The 13705-nt window shown below is 40.6% G+C and overlaps 1 protein-coding gene across 2 annotated transcripts in view; it reads right to left on the bottom strand.

Annotated features, from left to right (window-relative positions):
• Window positions 1–11241: 11241 nt before the first annotated feature.
• RAB3D (RAB3D, member RAS oncogene family) overlaps window positions 11242–13705 on the bottom strand; it is a 46144-nt gene continuing 43680 nt past the window's right edge. For both annotated transcript variants that reach the window (XM_042448927.1, XM_042448929.1), the window contains exons 4-5: window positions 13230–13354; window positions 11242–13080 (exon numbers count right to left, since the gene is read on the bottom strand). In XM_042448927.1, coding sequence (XP_042304861.1) covers window positions 12890–13080; window positions 13230–13354 — 316 coding nt within the window. In that variant the 3' untranslated portion in view covers window positions 11242–12889. The remainder of the gene's footprint in view (window positions 13081–13229; window positions 13355–13705) is intronic.

Here is a 13705-nt window from a genome sequence, read left to right as displayed (position 1 = left end):
GTGCAGATCCCAATGGCAAGGTAAAATTGCTTCTACTCAATCAGATCTGGAACGGAGGGTGGGGAGCATCCTTTCCAACCTCAGATAGGCTAACTAGCTATCCACCAAACCTCCACAGATAATATTTTGGGAGCTTTTATTATTATTATTTTAATACAAACATGTAAAAAAATCATATAAAACAAAATCAATGACATACATTACATCACACATAGATAAAATACCATTTATCACTTTCATTCTTCACATCTTCTGAGATTCAACAAACACACGACTTCCTTCAGTCAAACCTTTTACCATTTCATTTTCCAATTCATTATGTAACATTTCTTTAAAATTTGTTTTCTTCACTATTCTCCACTTTCCTCATCCTATTTTCCATATTATCTACACATGTTCAGAACTGCTACTAATTCATTTATTTTCCCCAATTATTTCCTACTTTCTTAAGTATTTTTTTAAATTTTATTTTGTATGTTTGGCCATTTTTCCCTTATAAAATCATAAAGTTTCCCCCCAGTTTTTTGCATCAGTGTTTTCCTTTTCTTCTAGTTTTGGACCTTCTTTTGTGTTTTTGAAATTATATCAATTTCCATCATTTCTAACAATTTATAAAAAGATTGTATGTACAGCGCTGTGTAAATTTACAGCGCTTTATAAATAAAGGTTAATAATAATAATTTATCCATCCGTCAATTTTAATTTCTTTATTTATTTTCCAGTATCTAGCGTAAATCAGTCTAGCTGCTGTCAGCATATAGAAAATCATTTTACTACAGATAATATTTTGAGGTCTGCCAATCTAGTACTCACTTTTCACTGAACCAGGGTAACTTACCTGATGATTAACAATGAGGCCCATCTTTCCCCCAGGAGCTTAAATTCCCACACCTGGGAATAATCCAGCATTATTTATTGATTTCAATTCATTTCTATGCTGTTTTTTCTCCCAGAAATGGACCCAAAGCAGCTCACGGATAAAATCATTAAAACATTTTACCATAACAAATTTAAGCAATTAAAATCAACACTCAAGACTGAAAGAGTGGGACTTGCTCAAGTTCACCCAGTGGGTTTTCATGGACAAACTGGGATCCTAACCCTAGTCTCCAGTCATAGTCCAACGCTCAAACTACTACACCATGCTGCAGCCTACCAAGATCTTTATTCTGAGAAGAGTTACCTGCATACTACAGAAGTTCATCCTGAAGTGACTTTCACCAATTCCTCAACCGAAAGTCTATCCGAGTGAAACAGGACAAATTAAAAGCGAGGAAACACTTGCAATTAGTCTTAGGATACAAGGATTTATTATTGCATATGCAAGACACAGCTCCCAAAATTTGTAGAGAACTGTGCAAAGAGTTACACGAAAACAAGCTTTTTATATCTTCTTTACACAAAGAAGAGCATTCTTTCCTCCCATTAGCCTCCCATTAGCCTTCCCTTAGTTAGTCCCCTCCTCAGAATGTAATGTCCATCCCCGACATACGTGCCTGTCATCAGGAAATGTCCCAAACAGTAGAAAAGCGGAACTCGCCTCAGGGGTTTCTGTATGTATGTGAAACTTAATTATAGCAGGGTCTGCAAAACCTAATGTCTGTCCTTTGTCTAATTCAGCAAAAGCTGAGGTCTGACTGTTTTCTGACCTCCTATAGAAACTGGTTAATCAATTTATACCAACCCAAAATCATGGCTTCTGATACATTTATTCAGCTAACTTATCTAGGCCTGTTACAGACTGCCAAAATAAAGCTGCTTTGGGTCTCTTTGGAGGTATGCTGTTTATTTAAAGATTGCATGCATCCTAAGAATCCGGAAGCTGCACCAAAAGCTGCACTCCGTGCTTAGGAATGGAGTGTGGCTTTGGTGCGACCTCCGGACTCTTTAGGACCCATGCGTCATTTAAATAGCATACCTCCAAAGTGACCCGAAGCAGCTTTATTTTGGCAGTCTGTAACAGGAGTAGGTAATATAAATGTCCTAGATGTCCTACCTAAATGCCCTATTTGTCCTCCATCGTTTCCCCCCTTTGATGGTTTCCATCACACTTTGGGGATGATGGGAATCATCACTCTGGAGTGCCATGCCAAATCCCATTCAACAGTTCCGATACCTTTCTTCAGAATCTGGCTTTACATAGAGCAGCGACTTCCTCATTAGCTGCAGTAGGGCCTAGCTCTAGTCTTCTTTTTCATCAGCTGCAGGTCTGGCTAAATCTGGACAGCTTTCCTTTCAAGTCTGTCTAGGGCTAGACGACTCTAATACTGTACTTATTTAGTCTAAAACACACTCTGTTAACATACATAAAAATCATGAGCCATAAGGGTCTAAAAGATCTAGAAATTAACATGAGGTAGAAGAATTTAGCAGCAAAATGACTAAAAGGTTTTAAAACCAATGAATTGTGGTTAAATATGGATTTATAGTCAGAAGGGCAGTCTCCAACAACTGTTTTTTTCTCTGTCAAAATTTTAGCTTATGTAAATATTTAATCATCTCATCCATGTTTATACTGGAGCCAATTTTATTCATGACTTTGCCCATATCATCCATCAAAACACAACAATTGGTGATATTGAATTTTTCACAGACCCCTCCGTCTTTCGCTAGGAGGTAGTCTAAAGCTGAGCGATTTTGGTATATTTCAGTCAACAATTTATTATTTTTCCTTTCTAAAATACTCAAAGCTAATACAGTGTCATTAACTATAAATTCTAATAATATAATTTTATATGAATGGAAGTTTTATCATCACCTTGGGCTATTTTGAATCCTATTTTTCCTAAGGTACCCACAAGCACATCTTGGTCTTTGGTATTTTATAAATACAATTTTAGGATTCTCGCATAGCCCTAGCCTTTCTAGGAGGCCTGGGCGACAGAGGATCTCTATGCAGCCATCCTGGTATTATTAAACTCAAAGTGTGTCCATTTATATAAGCCCTATGTATTTTATATTCTCTAGGATTTCCTGCAATCACTGTTTGCATTATCAAATACATCCCATTTATCTGACCTGAAAGAGTACAGTGGTACCCCGGGTTACGAATTTAATTCGTTCCGCCGCCGCGTTCGTAACCCGAAAATCTTCGTAAGCCGAAAAAGCCATAGGCGCTAATAGCGAAAGCCGCGATTTCGTGCGAAAAAGCGCCGAAAAGCACCAAAAAATTTTTCGTAACCCGAAATAACCTTCGTAACCCGGAACAGTTTTTTTCAATGGATTTTTTTCGTAACCCGGAAATTTCGTAAGGCGGCGCATTCGTATCCCGGGGTACCACTGTACTTAATTTTACACATGGTGATCCTCCCATTTGTCTATAGACCAATATAAGTCTATTAATAAACAACCTAGGACAAATAAAAACAAAATCTCAGTGGAGATTGTGTGTGTGTGTGTGTGTGTGTGTGTGTGTGTGTATGTTTCATTTAATCTTCGGCCCATGACAACCCATTTTTGGTAGAGTTGGGGCAGGGACAGACGATCTATCTTAACTTGTGGTTTCTTCCTTTAATTTTAAATTGATTATCAGTTGAGAACAACATTCTCAGCTTTAATCTAATCTCACTAGTATCATCTTGACCATCTAAAGCAGTGATGGCGAACCTATGGCACACGTGCCAGAGGTGACACTCAGAGCCCTCTCTGTGGGCACATGTGCCATTGTCCCAGCACAGAATTTGCCAGAGTTTGTTACTAGAAAGCCAGAGGGACATGGCACTTTGCAATAAATAAGTGGGTTTTGGGTTGCAGTTTGGGCACTCAGCCTCGAAAAGGTTCACCATCACTGATCTAAAGCATTATCTTAAAACTTCAATCCTTTTAGCGTTAACAAGCATTATTTAATTTAAGACAGTCTTCCTAAACTCTTAGGCCAACTTTAAGGATCACAATATGTAAGTCTCCCCCACCTTAGACACTTAAAATTTTCCTTAACACCTTTACCTTTAACTTTTTATCACATTTTTCTAAACTCATTTTCTCAAAATATAAACTGAGCACAACACAGTCTGTCTATAGTTTGATCTAACAGTATCAACAGCAAGTTGACAGAAGTTGTAATTCCAATTTAGAAACATAACAGCTTAAACAACACATGAATAAAACACTTAAAACACGTTAAAAAACCATGTATGCTCGAGCTCCATTGAAAACAATGGGGCTCGTGCATGGTGTGGTGTGCGGCAGCACACGTGCATCACAGGCGCACACCCCATTACTCTTATTGGCATGTGCCACCCCTTGTGCCCTGTGCGCTCTTGCGGGCTCCTTGGTGGCTTTCAGCGTATGCTAAAAGCCGCATATGGTGCATCCGTGTATGACGCAGGCACACTGTATAATTCAAGGTGCTGGTCATTACCTATAAATTCTTATTTGGCTTGGGTTACATAAAAGACTATATGGCCTCTTATCAGCCTGCCAGAGGTTTCATATCTTTGGAGAAGTGGCTGCCTTTGGAAAGTGCTTGGAAACATCAGTGGGCCAAAATGTAGTTTTTTAATGATAGCTTATATGTGTTTTTTTTAAATATTATCTCCAATTGATTTTCGCTATATTCTGTTTAAACTCACATTGTAAGCCACCTTGGGTGGCAGAATATACATCAAAGAATAAAATAAACCAAGTTGTCACCATGTCAGAGTCTCCAAATACAAAGCAGATTATTCTTCTCCATCAGTTTTGTAATACAGAAGCAATTTATGAATTTGGCAGTATGTATCAGGGAGGTATATCCCACGGAGCTTTTTGGTGGTTTCCGAAGTGATTGCACTTCCAACGATGCGTTTTCACGTTGTAAAGTGACTGTGTTATCAGACACCATTGATTTCTATGGAAGCTGCTTGCACGGTGCTTCTGCAGTGATTCCAAAGTGACCCCTCATTTTGGTAAAACTGGAAAAAAAAGTGACTTCACAGAATTCGCTTCCAGGCTCACTTCGATTGCACTGCGAATTGGTCTGGTGTGGAAAAGCACTCCGATACCCCTTGGCCCCTGCGTCCTGCTCCGTCATTCCCCTCCTCCTTCTTCATGCCATCTCTTCTCTGTCAACCAGCTGATTCCATCCTCCCCTGCGTCCCCTGCATCCCCCTAGACCCTGATCTGCTCCCCTCCTTCAGCCTCCCACCAATCCCATCATCCTTGCCTTCTCCTAGACCCCCATCTGCTCCCCTCCTTCCACCAATCCCATCATCCCCTGCCTTCTCCTGCATCCTGATCCTGGCCCCAGGGACCCCCAGAGACCTATCCCATCATCCCCTGACTGCTCCTGCATTCCGATCCTGGCCCCAGGGACCCCCAGCAAGCTATCCCATCATCCCCTGCCTTCTTCTAGACCCCAATGAAGGATGACAGCTAAGGAGGGGGCAGGGAAGGAGGGCAGCGTCCAGAGCCCCACTGAGCATTTGCAAGGGGGCTGATTCGAATCGTTGACCCCTCACAGTATGCTCTAGTGTGGTAATACAATGTGCACTCACTCCCCTTTGCTTGAATCCGCATCACGTGACTTGCTTGGAATCGAACTGACTTTTCTTGCCCCTCACTTCAGAAGGACAACAGAAAGGCAACCAGGTATGGAAAAACATGACATTTTAACCTCAATCCGCATTGCTAGAGAGGAGTGACTCTGGATCTGGTGTGGAAAAACACCACACTTTGCATTGCTAGAACAGGAGTGACTGCGGATCTGAGCTGCAACCCCCCCCCCATGTGTGATAAGGTCCAAAGTTGTATCATAAGCTTTCAAATACTTGGTCTGCTTCGCAGATACAAGTAGACCAAATCTAGGAAAGCTTCTGCTATAACTTCATTTGCATAGTTAGTCTTAAAGGTGCTACAAGATCCCTTTGCATATAAATCCAAGTTTGGCACAAAGTTACTTGAGGGGGTACTGGAAATAGTCTCAATTCAAAAATCTCTGTTTAGGTTTCAGAGCCATTTGGCCCTCATTCAGAAAGTTACCCACCTGGCAAATATTTTTGTACAGTTGAGGACCAAGTACTCAGTATTCTTCTCTGCTCCTCACCTTTAGTGATATATGTTTTGTGATGTTTTTATATGGATTCTTCCCTCTGCATCAAGTAGTGAGAGTACAAGATTGCCTACATTAGTCAAATTACTGCTCCACTGAAGAACCAAAGGACAACTGTGGGTACAAACTGGGGCATTTACCCTGCCATTAAAATGAGAGTCATGTGGATACTGTAGATCCTTGTCCTTAGGTAAGAGTCCTGCCAAAAACACTGAAGAGTTTAAGAGATGTTGAACAGGCACATCCTGCAATCAGTAGGTAATATGATCTTGTTTTCTTTAGCTTAGTTGAAAAACAGGATTTTTGGTCATGTGGAATTTGAGTATGTTGCATAAATTCAAATACACCAATTGCAGGAAGGTTCTTTGCCAAACTCCCTTATTTGTAAACAATTTGTATTGTTAGGTCTTTTTGATCCTTGGAAAGCGAAAATTAGAAAATGAAGACTTGTGTTCTTATTAAGAGAAATCTTTAATTTTCAAAAAGACAATATAAAGGCACAATCTAGATTAACCGATTTATTTCAGCATAACATTATGTGGACTATTGCCCATGCCTTCAAGTATAAGAAACCTTTAACATTTAGATGTACCGTTTGACCAGAATGCTGCTGTGTTGAAGTTGCACAGCAAGCTATGTATCATACGCCTCCTGTCTTTTGCTCCAGCATCTGCCTACTTTGCTCAGAAAGGAGCGTGCAATGAGAAAATGACAAAAAATGCATGCCAAGTGAGCTTTGCATGTTTTCACTATGGAATAAACAAGAAGGTGACATGGAAGAGGACAGTCCAGCTCTGAGCCTGTGGCCTCTGCACACTTCTCTTATTATCATTATTATTAACCTTTATTTATAAAGTGCTGTAAATTTACACAGCGCTGTACATACAATCTTTTTAATTAGACGGTTCCCTGCCCTCAGGCTTACAATCTAAGAAGACATGACATAAAAGGAGAAGGGAAAGGTGGTGGGAGTAGTAGGCTAATACATATAAAGTACATAGCAATACAGAAAATGGTTGGATAAAACAGGCATCAAAGAACATCAAATAGCAATCGACAATTATGCAATGCCTGGGAATGCTTCTCTGAACAGGATGGTCTTCAACTCTGTTTTGAAGCTGGTTAAAGAAGTGATGGCCCTTGTGTCTCGTGGGGGAATAAGGTTCCAGGAGTGAGGGGCAGCAAGTGAAAAGGGGCGAATCCGGGATGGGGCAGAGGAAATCCTGGGCTGAGACAGTAGACCTTGACTACCAGAACGGAGGGCCCTGGTGGGAAGGTGAGGAGAAAGAAGGTCTGATAAGTAAGGAGGGGCCAGCCCATGGAGGGCTTTAAATGTCGACAGCAGGAGCTTGTACTGAATACGGAAAGGGAGGGGGAGCCAGTGAAGGGATGCCAACACAGGAGAGATGTGGTCAGCACTGTGGGTGGAAGTGATAATGCGTGCAGCTGAATGCTGGACAGAGATTAAAGGACGGAGGTGAGAAAGAGGAAGCCCAGCCAGGAGGACGTTACAGTAATCAAGTCGTGATTCCACTAGGGCATGGACCAGGATCTTGGCAGTAGAGGCAGAGAGATATGGTCAGATTTTGGCAATATTGTACAAAAAGAATCAATAACACTGGGGGTCTTACAGCAGCCCTAATGATGCTTCAGAAATGGACTGAAGAGAACCAGATGAAAGATGGATGGCAGAAAATCCTCCCAGTTCCTGTTGGACTTATTTAAGCTATCAAGAGGACTGCAAAAGCAGCACCAAAATTGCCCTCCCTTCTTACATGAACACTGGCAATCAAAGGTGCCATTTTGCCATTCATTATTGATAAACCCAGTATCTTCTATTTTGGTCTATTTTAGCCCATTCTGCGAGTTGCAGTTTACCTTATCTTTCATTTACCCTGTCTTATTTCATTTTTTGCAGACACTGGATCTCTTCAAAAGATTTGCCCTCAACAAAATTGCTTTCATACTAGCAGAAGCCTACTCTGGCATGGCCATCTTTTAGTCGTGCATTATTAATGGATAATCCAGATGATGTTACCAAAACATTGCACTCCAGTTTTCCTCTCATATTTTTTCATATCCAGTTGGGTGCAAGGGGGTGCAGTAAAGTGGAATGGCATTACCAGTCTGTCCTATGAGGACTGCCAATATGTCATGAGGCTTTTGTGGACTTCTCTCTTCAACCAAAAGCTTCTTCCATGCAGCCTCTGACTTCTACTGAATATGGCAGCATGGCTGAGGAGAGTTTCTTAAGGCTCTTAACATCAGTTTCTCTTCCTAAGGGATGGGGAGCTTTAATCACTGGTTTGCGGTTTATTTTACATTGCAATGTAGTGCTATTTTGATGTTGATGTTTCTGTGTTGAGCAGGCGCAGCCAGAGAGGAGCACTATGTACATTGTTGTTGTTGTTGTTGTTGTTGTATGCCTTTAGGTCATTTCTAATGAATGGTGACCCTATCAGGGGGCTTTCTTGGCAAGATTTGTTCAGAGGGGATTTGCCTTTGCCTTCCTCTGAGGCCAAGTGGAGATTCAAACCTGTCCTCCAGAGTTGTAGTGCAGCACTCAAGCCAATACAACATGTTGCCTCATATATGAAAGAAATAAAATAAAAACAAACCAATGACTAAGCAAGTAAACAAAGCATAACACCACTGTGATGCTGGAGCTAAAGGCGAAGGTAGAATTAAAAGCTTATTCAAAAGTAATGCTGCTGTTACACAGCATGGGAAGAAATTTAGGAAAGTGAAAGCTGGAAAGCAACTAATAAAAATTGCAGAGGACCCTTGCCAAATCAAATTTCCTTGTGAGTGAAAATTACAGATGAATCTTGGCCAATGGCATTCCTTTACAATACAGCATGGTATTGGGTACTGGGTGAATTTTCCCTCTTAATTCTTGTTCTAGTTGGGTAGAGAAAAATAATAATTTTGGTGGCTCTAAAAAAAACACTGTGTGATGTAAGGTACCTTTAAGACACAGCCCTTAGTGATATCAGATGCAGTATATATATACTATTAAGCTGATATTTCTATAAGAGATTATAGTTAATTTTAAATTAGATAATCCGAAGAGAGAAGCAGGAGATATAAATAAAATTTATTATTATTATCAGATAATGGGGCTGAAGCAAATGTGTTACCATTCAAAATATTTTCTAAGATACCTGGTACAAAGCCATTGATCAAGATCAATGCAGTTCTTGTAGCATATGCTGGGACAAAAATACAACCAATGGGAATAGCTGAGTTTGAATATAATACAGCAAAAGGGGTGCATAAATTATTGTTTTATGTAACAGACTGCTCTACAATTCCATTACTAGGTAGATCAGCTTGTGAGAATTTAGAGTTAGTTCGTCAGATGGATCTCATACACACAGCTGGGTTGTTAACACAAGAGAAATTATTCATCTTATATCCCGAGATTTTCCAAGGTTTGGGTGAGTTTCAAGGATGTCATCACATACACATTGATCCGACAGTTGGTCCTGTTGTCCAAGGATGTAGGGGAGTGCCTTTTGCAATATATGATAAATTAAAGGACACACTCGGTCAGATGGAAAATACAGGAGTTATAACAAAAGTTGTAGGACCTACAGATTGGGTGAGTAGCCTTGTTATCACAGAAAAAAAGAATGGCACTCTGCGCATATGTCTTGATCCATGAGATTTAAACAAGGCAGTTAGAAGGCAACATTATACCATCCCAACAGTTGAAGAAATCCTTAGTCAGCTAGCTGAAAAAAATTGTTTACAATCATAGATGAAAAAGATGGTTATTGGCAGGTAAAACTGGATAAAGCATCATCCAGATTATGTACATTTAATACGCCATGGGGAAGGTATTGTTTTAATCTCTTACCATTTGGGCTTAAATCCCCAAGTGGGGTTTTTCAACAAAAGAACCAAGAAACATTTGGACATATAAGAGGTGTAGATATGATATTATAGCAGCAGAAACAGTGGAACAGCATGATGAAATTTTACATCAGGTTATGAAAACAGCACATGCCAACAACATTAAATTTAATAAAGAAAAGATTCAGTTTAAGGTAAACTCCATAAAATATATAGGTCACATAGTGACTGCTGAAGGAGTCAGACCAGATTCTGGGAAAGTAAAGGCTGTCCAAGAAATGAAACTGCCCAATGATAGACAGGGAGTGCTTAGATTTTTAGGATCAGTATAATATTTGGCAAAGTATATTCCACAAGAGGCAGAGCTGACCGCCCCATTGAGAAACCTATTTAAAAAGAATGTAATTTTTCCGTGGATGCCAGAACATCAAAAAGCCTTTGGTGCTATCAAACAAAAGTGACAAAGCCAGTTGTAATTCAGACAGATGCATCAAAAGATGGCTTAGGAGCATGTCTGCTTCAGGACAACAAGTCGGTGTCTTATGCCTCAAGGTCACTTAACTCAGGAAAAAAATAATGCACAAATAGAGAAAGAATTGCTTGCGGTTGTATATGCGGTATGAAAGTTTCATCAATATGCATTTGGTAACACTGTTTTAGTTCAATCTGATCACAAGTCTTTAGAGTCACTTTGTAAAAAACCAATAGGCAATGCCCCTGCTCCGTTTGCAACGAATGCTTTTGCAGCTTCAAAGGTATCAACTTAATATTGTATATACTCCAGGTAAACCTATGTATCTGGCTGATACCTTGTCAAGAGCCACTGTAGATCCTCCTTTGAGTGAAGAGAAGTCCATGGGAGATGAGAAAGTAATACATGAGGTGAACACTTTAGCAATGCATCCAGACAACATGTGTATAATACAAGAGGCAACAAAATGTGATCCCCAGCTTAAGATGGTTCAAACATGTCTAGACGAAGGACGGCCACAATATATGAAAGATGTAAGTCCGATAGCAAAATCTTTCTGGCCAGTTAAATATCATGTGTGGTGGCAGAATGGAGTTCTTTTTATGGGGGAAAGAATGATTATTCCAACAAATCAAAGACAACATGTTCTTACACTATTAAGATGGCTGGAGAGGGATTGATTGATCTCAATTTCTCATCTCACTCTCCTGGGACTGGCTGTGCTCAATAGCTCATAGATGAATCAAGTTATCACTTTTACCTGAAGATTGGACTCTGTTTGGATTCTTACAACAGCAGACACCACACCCTGGCAACAACCTAAGCTGCTTTTTAAACCCTTTAGACACCTCAGATTCTTGTATTCTTTTCAGGGAGTGCATCATTATTTGAAAATGTACTTTATTTTAGAATCTTTCTGCTCCACAAAATGACATCTAAAACTTCTTACAATCCAGCAGGACAAATCAACAGAAATTATCCAAGCTGTCCCAAATGTATTCATATAAACTCAAGGTGGAAGTCAGACATAAAATCAATACATGAAATAAATTATATTATCTAATGAAGGATCACAGCAGATACGTTTCTGATATTAATCCTCAATGGCAGATCATTTTGTGAATAGGCAATCAAGTACATCAAAAACTAATATTAAGAAGTTTAGAGAAGAGGTTTCAAAAGGGGCGATGTGTTTCAAGATTCCATGTCTTATTACCTAAACTTTTACTGTCCTAAGGTGGCCAAGCCCAAAGCCTAAAATCATGTCATTCAGAAATTGTCAGCCAAGTTTACATGCATCACTTCAACACAACTGCCATTCCCATAGGCTGGAATTAGTGATGTAGTAGTGAATTTTGAAAGCCAGGCTTCTCATCAAGGAAGTTCACATAGCCCATGAGTTTCTAAAGAGTCTAAAGAAGGCCGGCAGTGAGGTTGATCTCTATCAACAAACCAATTCTAACAGTTTTCATCTCCATAAGAAGCAAATCATTTGTAAAATTTAATGGATCTTCATTGCCTACTTAAGACCAAGCCATCCAAATACACTTTACATTATGATGGAGATAGCTCATAGCAATATATAATTGCTAGAAAAATCCATCATCCAGCTGCTTTGAAGACTACAGTTAAAGAGGGAACCAGAAAGTCTGAAGATAAGATGGAGATGGTGTCTTTGTCCCTGCTAAACAAAATGTCCTAGAGCAAGCCTTGGTTTCACTACACTACTGGATGAGATCCCAAACCACAGTGGCAAAGCCTGAAACAGAGAATCAGATGGGGTAAATGTATAAAGGAGTAACCTCTCACATTATCCAATGGAGAGGACCCAAGGAAGAAGCAGTGCCCAGTTCTCTCATTAGTCTGAGCTGTATACCCAAGGGGTGAAAACTGCATTTTCTATGAGAGCAGCATCCATCCCGCTATATACCTTTCTAAAGATGGCAGCTAACAATAACAAAGAGAACAGGCCTCTCTGTCAGCCTACCAACAGTCCAGCTGTATTTCACTCCCACTCAGCGTTAGAGAACGAGGATACTTATCATGAAACTACCACTGGGATTTATTATTGTTTTAACAGTGGAGAAACTCATAGAAGGTTGCAGTTGGCAGAAAGAGAATGCCAGCTTTGCAGTCACTGAACTGTCAAGTAAAAAAAAGCTAGACATTCGGAACTGCAAATGGCCATAGTTCCATGAGGGCCCTGCAAGAAAGTTGAGACAAAGGCCACTGCTGACGCAGAGCTGGCTCTAAATCACTTGGGTTGCAAGTTATGTTGGACCATGGAGTATGAATGCAAGTATGTCAAAAATCATGCTCATAAGCTAGAAAAGACCAATCATGCTGCAAGGGGACAAAAAGGGACACCAGGCAACTGGCACATGCTGTCAGAGACCAGGCAGAGGCACACAGGGCAAATCGGCCAACCAGCCATTGGATGAAAAGATGGGCAACCGCTGTGCCTTCCTACCTATTTGAGTGGGACAAGGAGGAGAGAGCTGCAGAGTCCAATGGGGTGAGCAAAGTCCTGTCTAGCAAGAACAACTGCTGGATTGTGAAGCTGGGGCTTCATTCAGTGCCGTGTTCTTGTGGTTGTTGTTGGTCATGCCTGGGTTGGGATCTAGGCTCTCATTCATCTTCTCACAGATGATATCCACTAAGCGCTCAAAGACCTGCTTGACATTGATGTTGTCCTTGGCACTGGCCTCAAAGAATTCAAAACCTGGAGAGAGAGAGAATTAAGGGGGGGGGAGAGAAGAGGGTCAAAGCAAGAAGCAAGAAGTGAGGAGCCTTATAGCTTTGGTGTGGGTGTGCTGTTGAGGAAGGGAGCTCAACTGGAACTGTGTGTCAACAAGGGGAGACAGGACAAACCTAGTTCATCAGCCAGCCTCTTCCCATCTTCGGTGGGTATCACTCGGTCATCCTCTAAGTCACACTTGTTCCCAACAAGGATCACTTGAGCATTGTCCCAGGAATAAGTCTTGATCTGAGTTGCCCTAAAAGAAAGATGGAAAAAGAAAAGAGAATAATGTAGTGCTGGTCTTTATCATTGCCAATCATGCAGTTCTAGAATCAGACCTCCTTTGCAACAACACTGTGTTGTTTCATGGGTTGCAAAGCCAGAGTCAAATGGACAAATGGGACTGAGGACCTTAGCACACGTAGGTCCTATGTGCTTCCATCCCAAAAATGGTTAAAGTGGTGGCATCCCAGAAAAGCAAGCCCATTTGCTCTTGGTTATCACACACAGAGCACAACAAGGGGTTAAAAGCACATTAAAGTGGGTCCAATGCGGATTTGGCTATCAAAAGGAGACAAACAAATCTTCATTGCCTGCTTAGAAATAC

The sequence above is a fragment of the Sceloporus undulatus genome, chromosome 2, assembly GCF_019175285.1.
Source record: "Sceloporus undulatus isolate JIND9_A2432 ecotype Alabama chromosome 2, SceUnd_v1.1, whole genome shotgun sequence".
NCBI classification, from domain to species: Eukaryota; Metazoa; Chordata; class Lepidosauria; order Squamata; family Phrynosomatidae; genus Sceloporus; species Sceloporus undulatus.
Note: the sequence above shows the minus strand (reverse complement) of the source record. Positions and strands in the feature narration are given on the sequence as shown.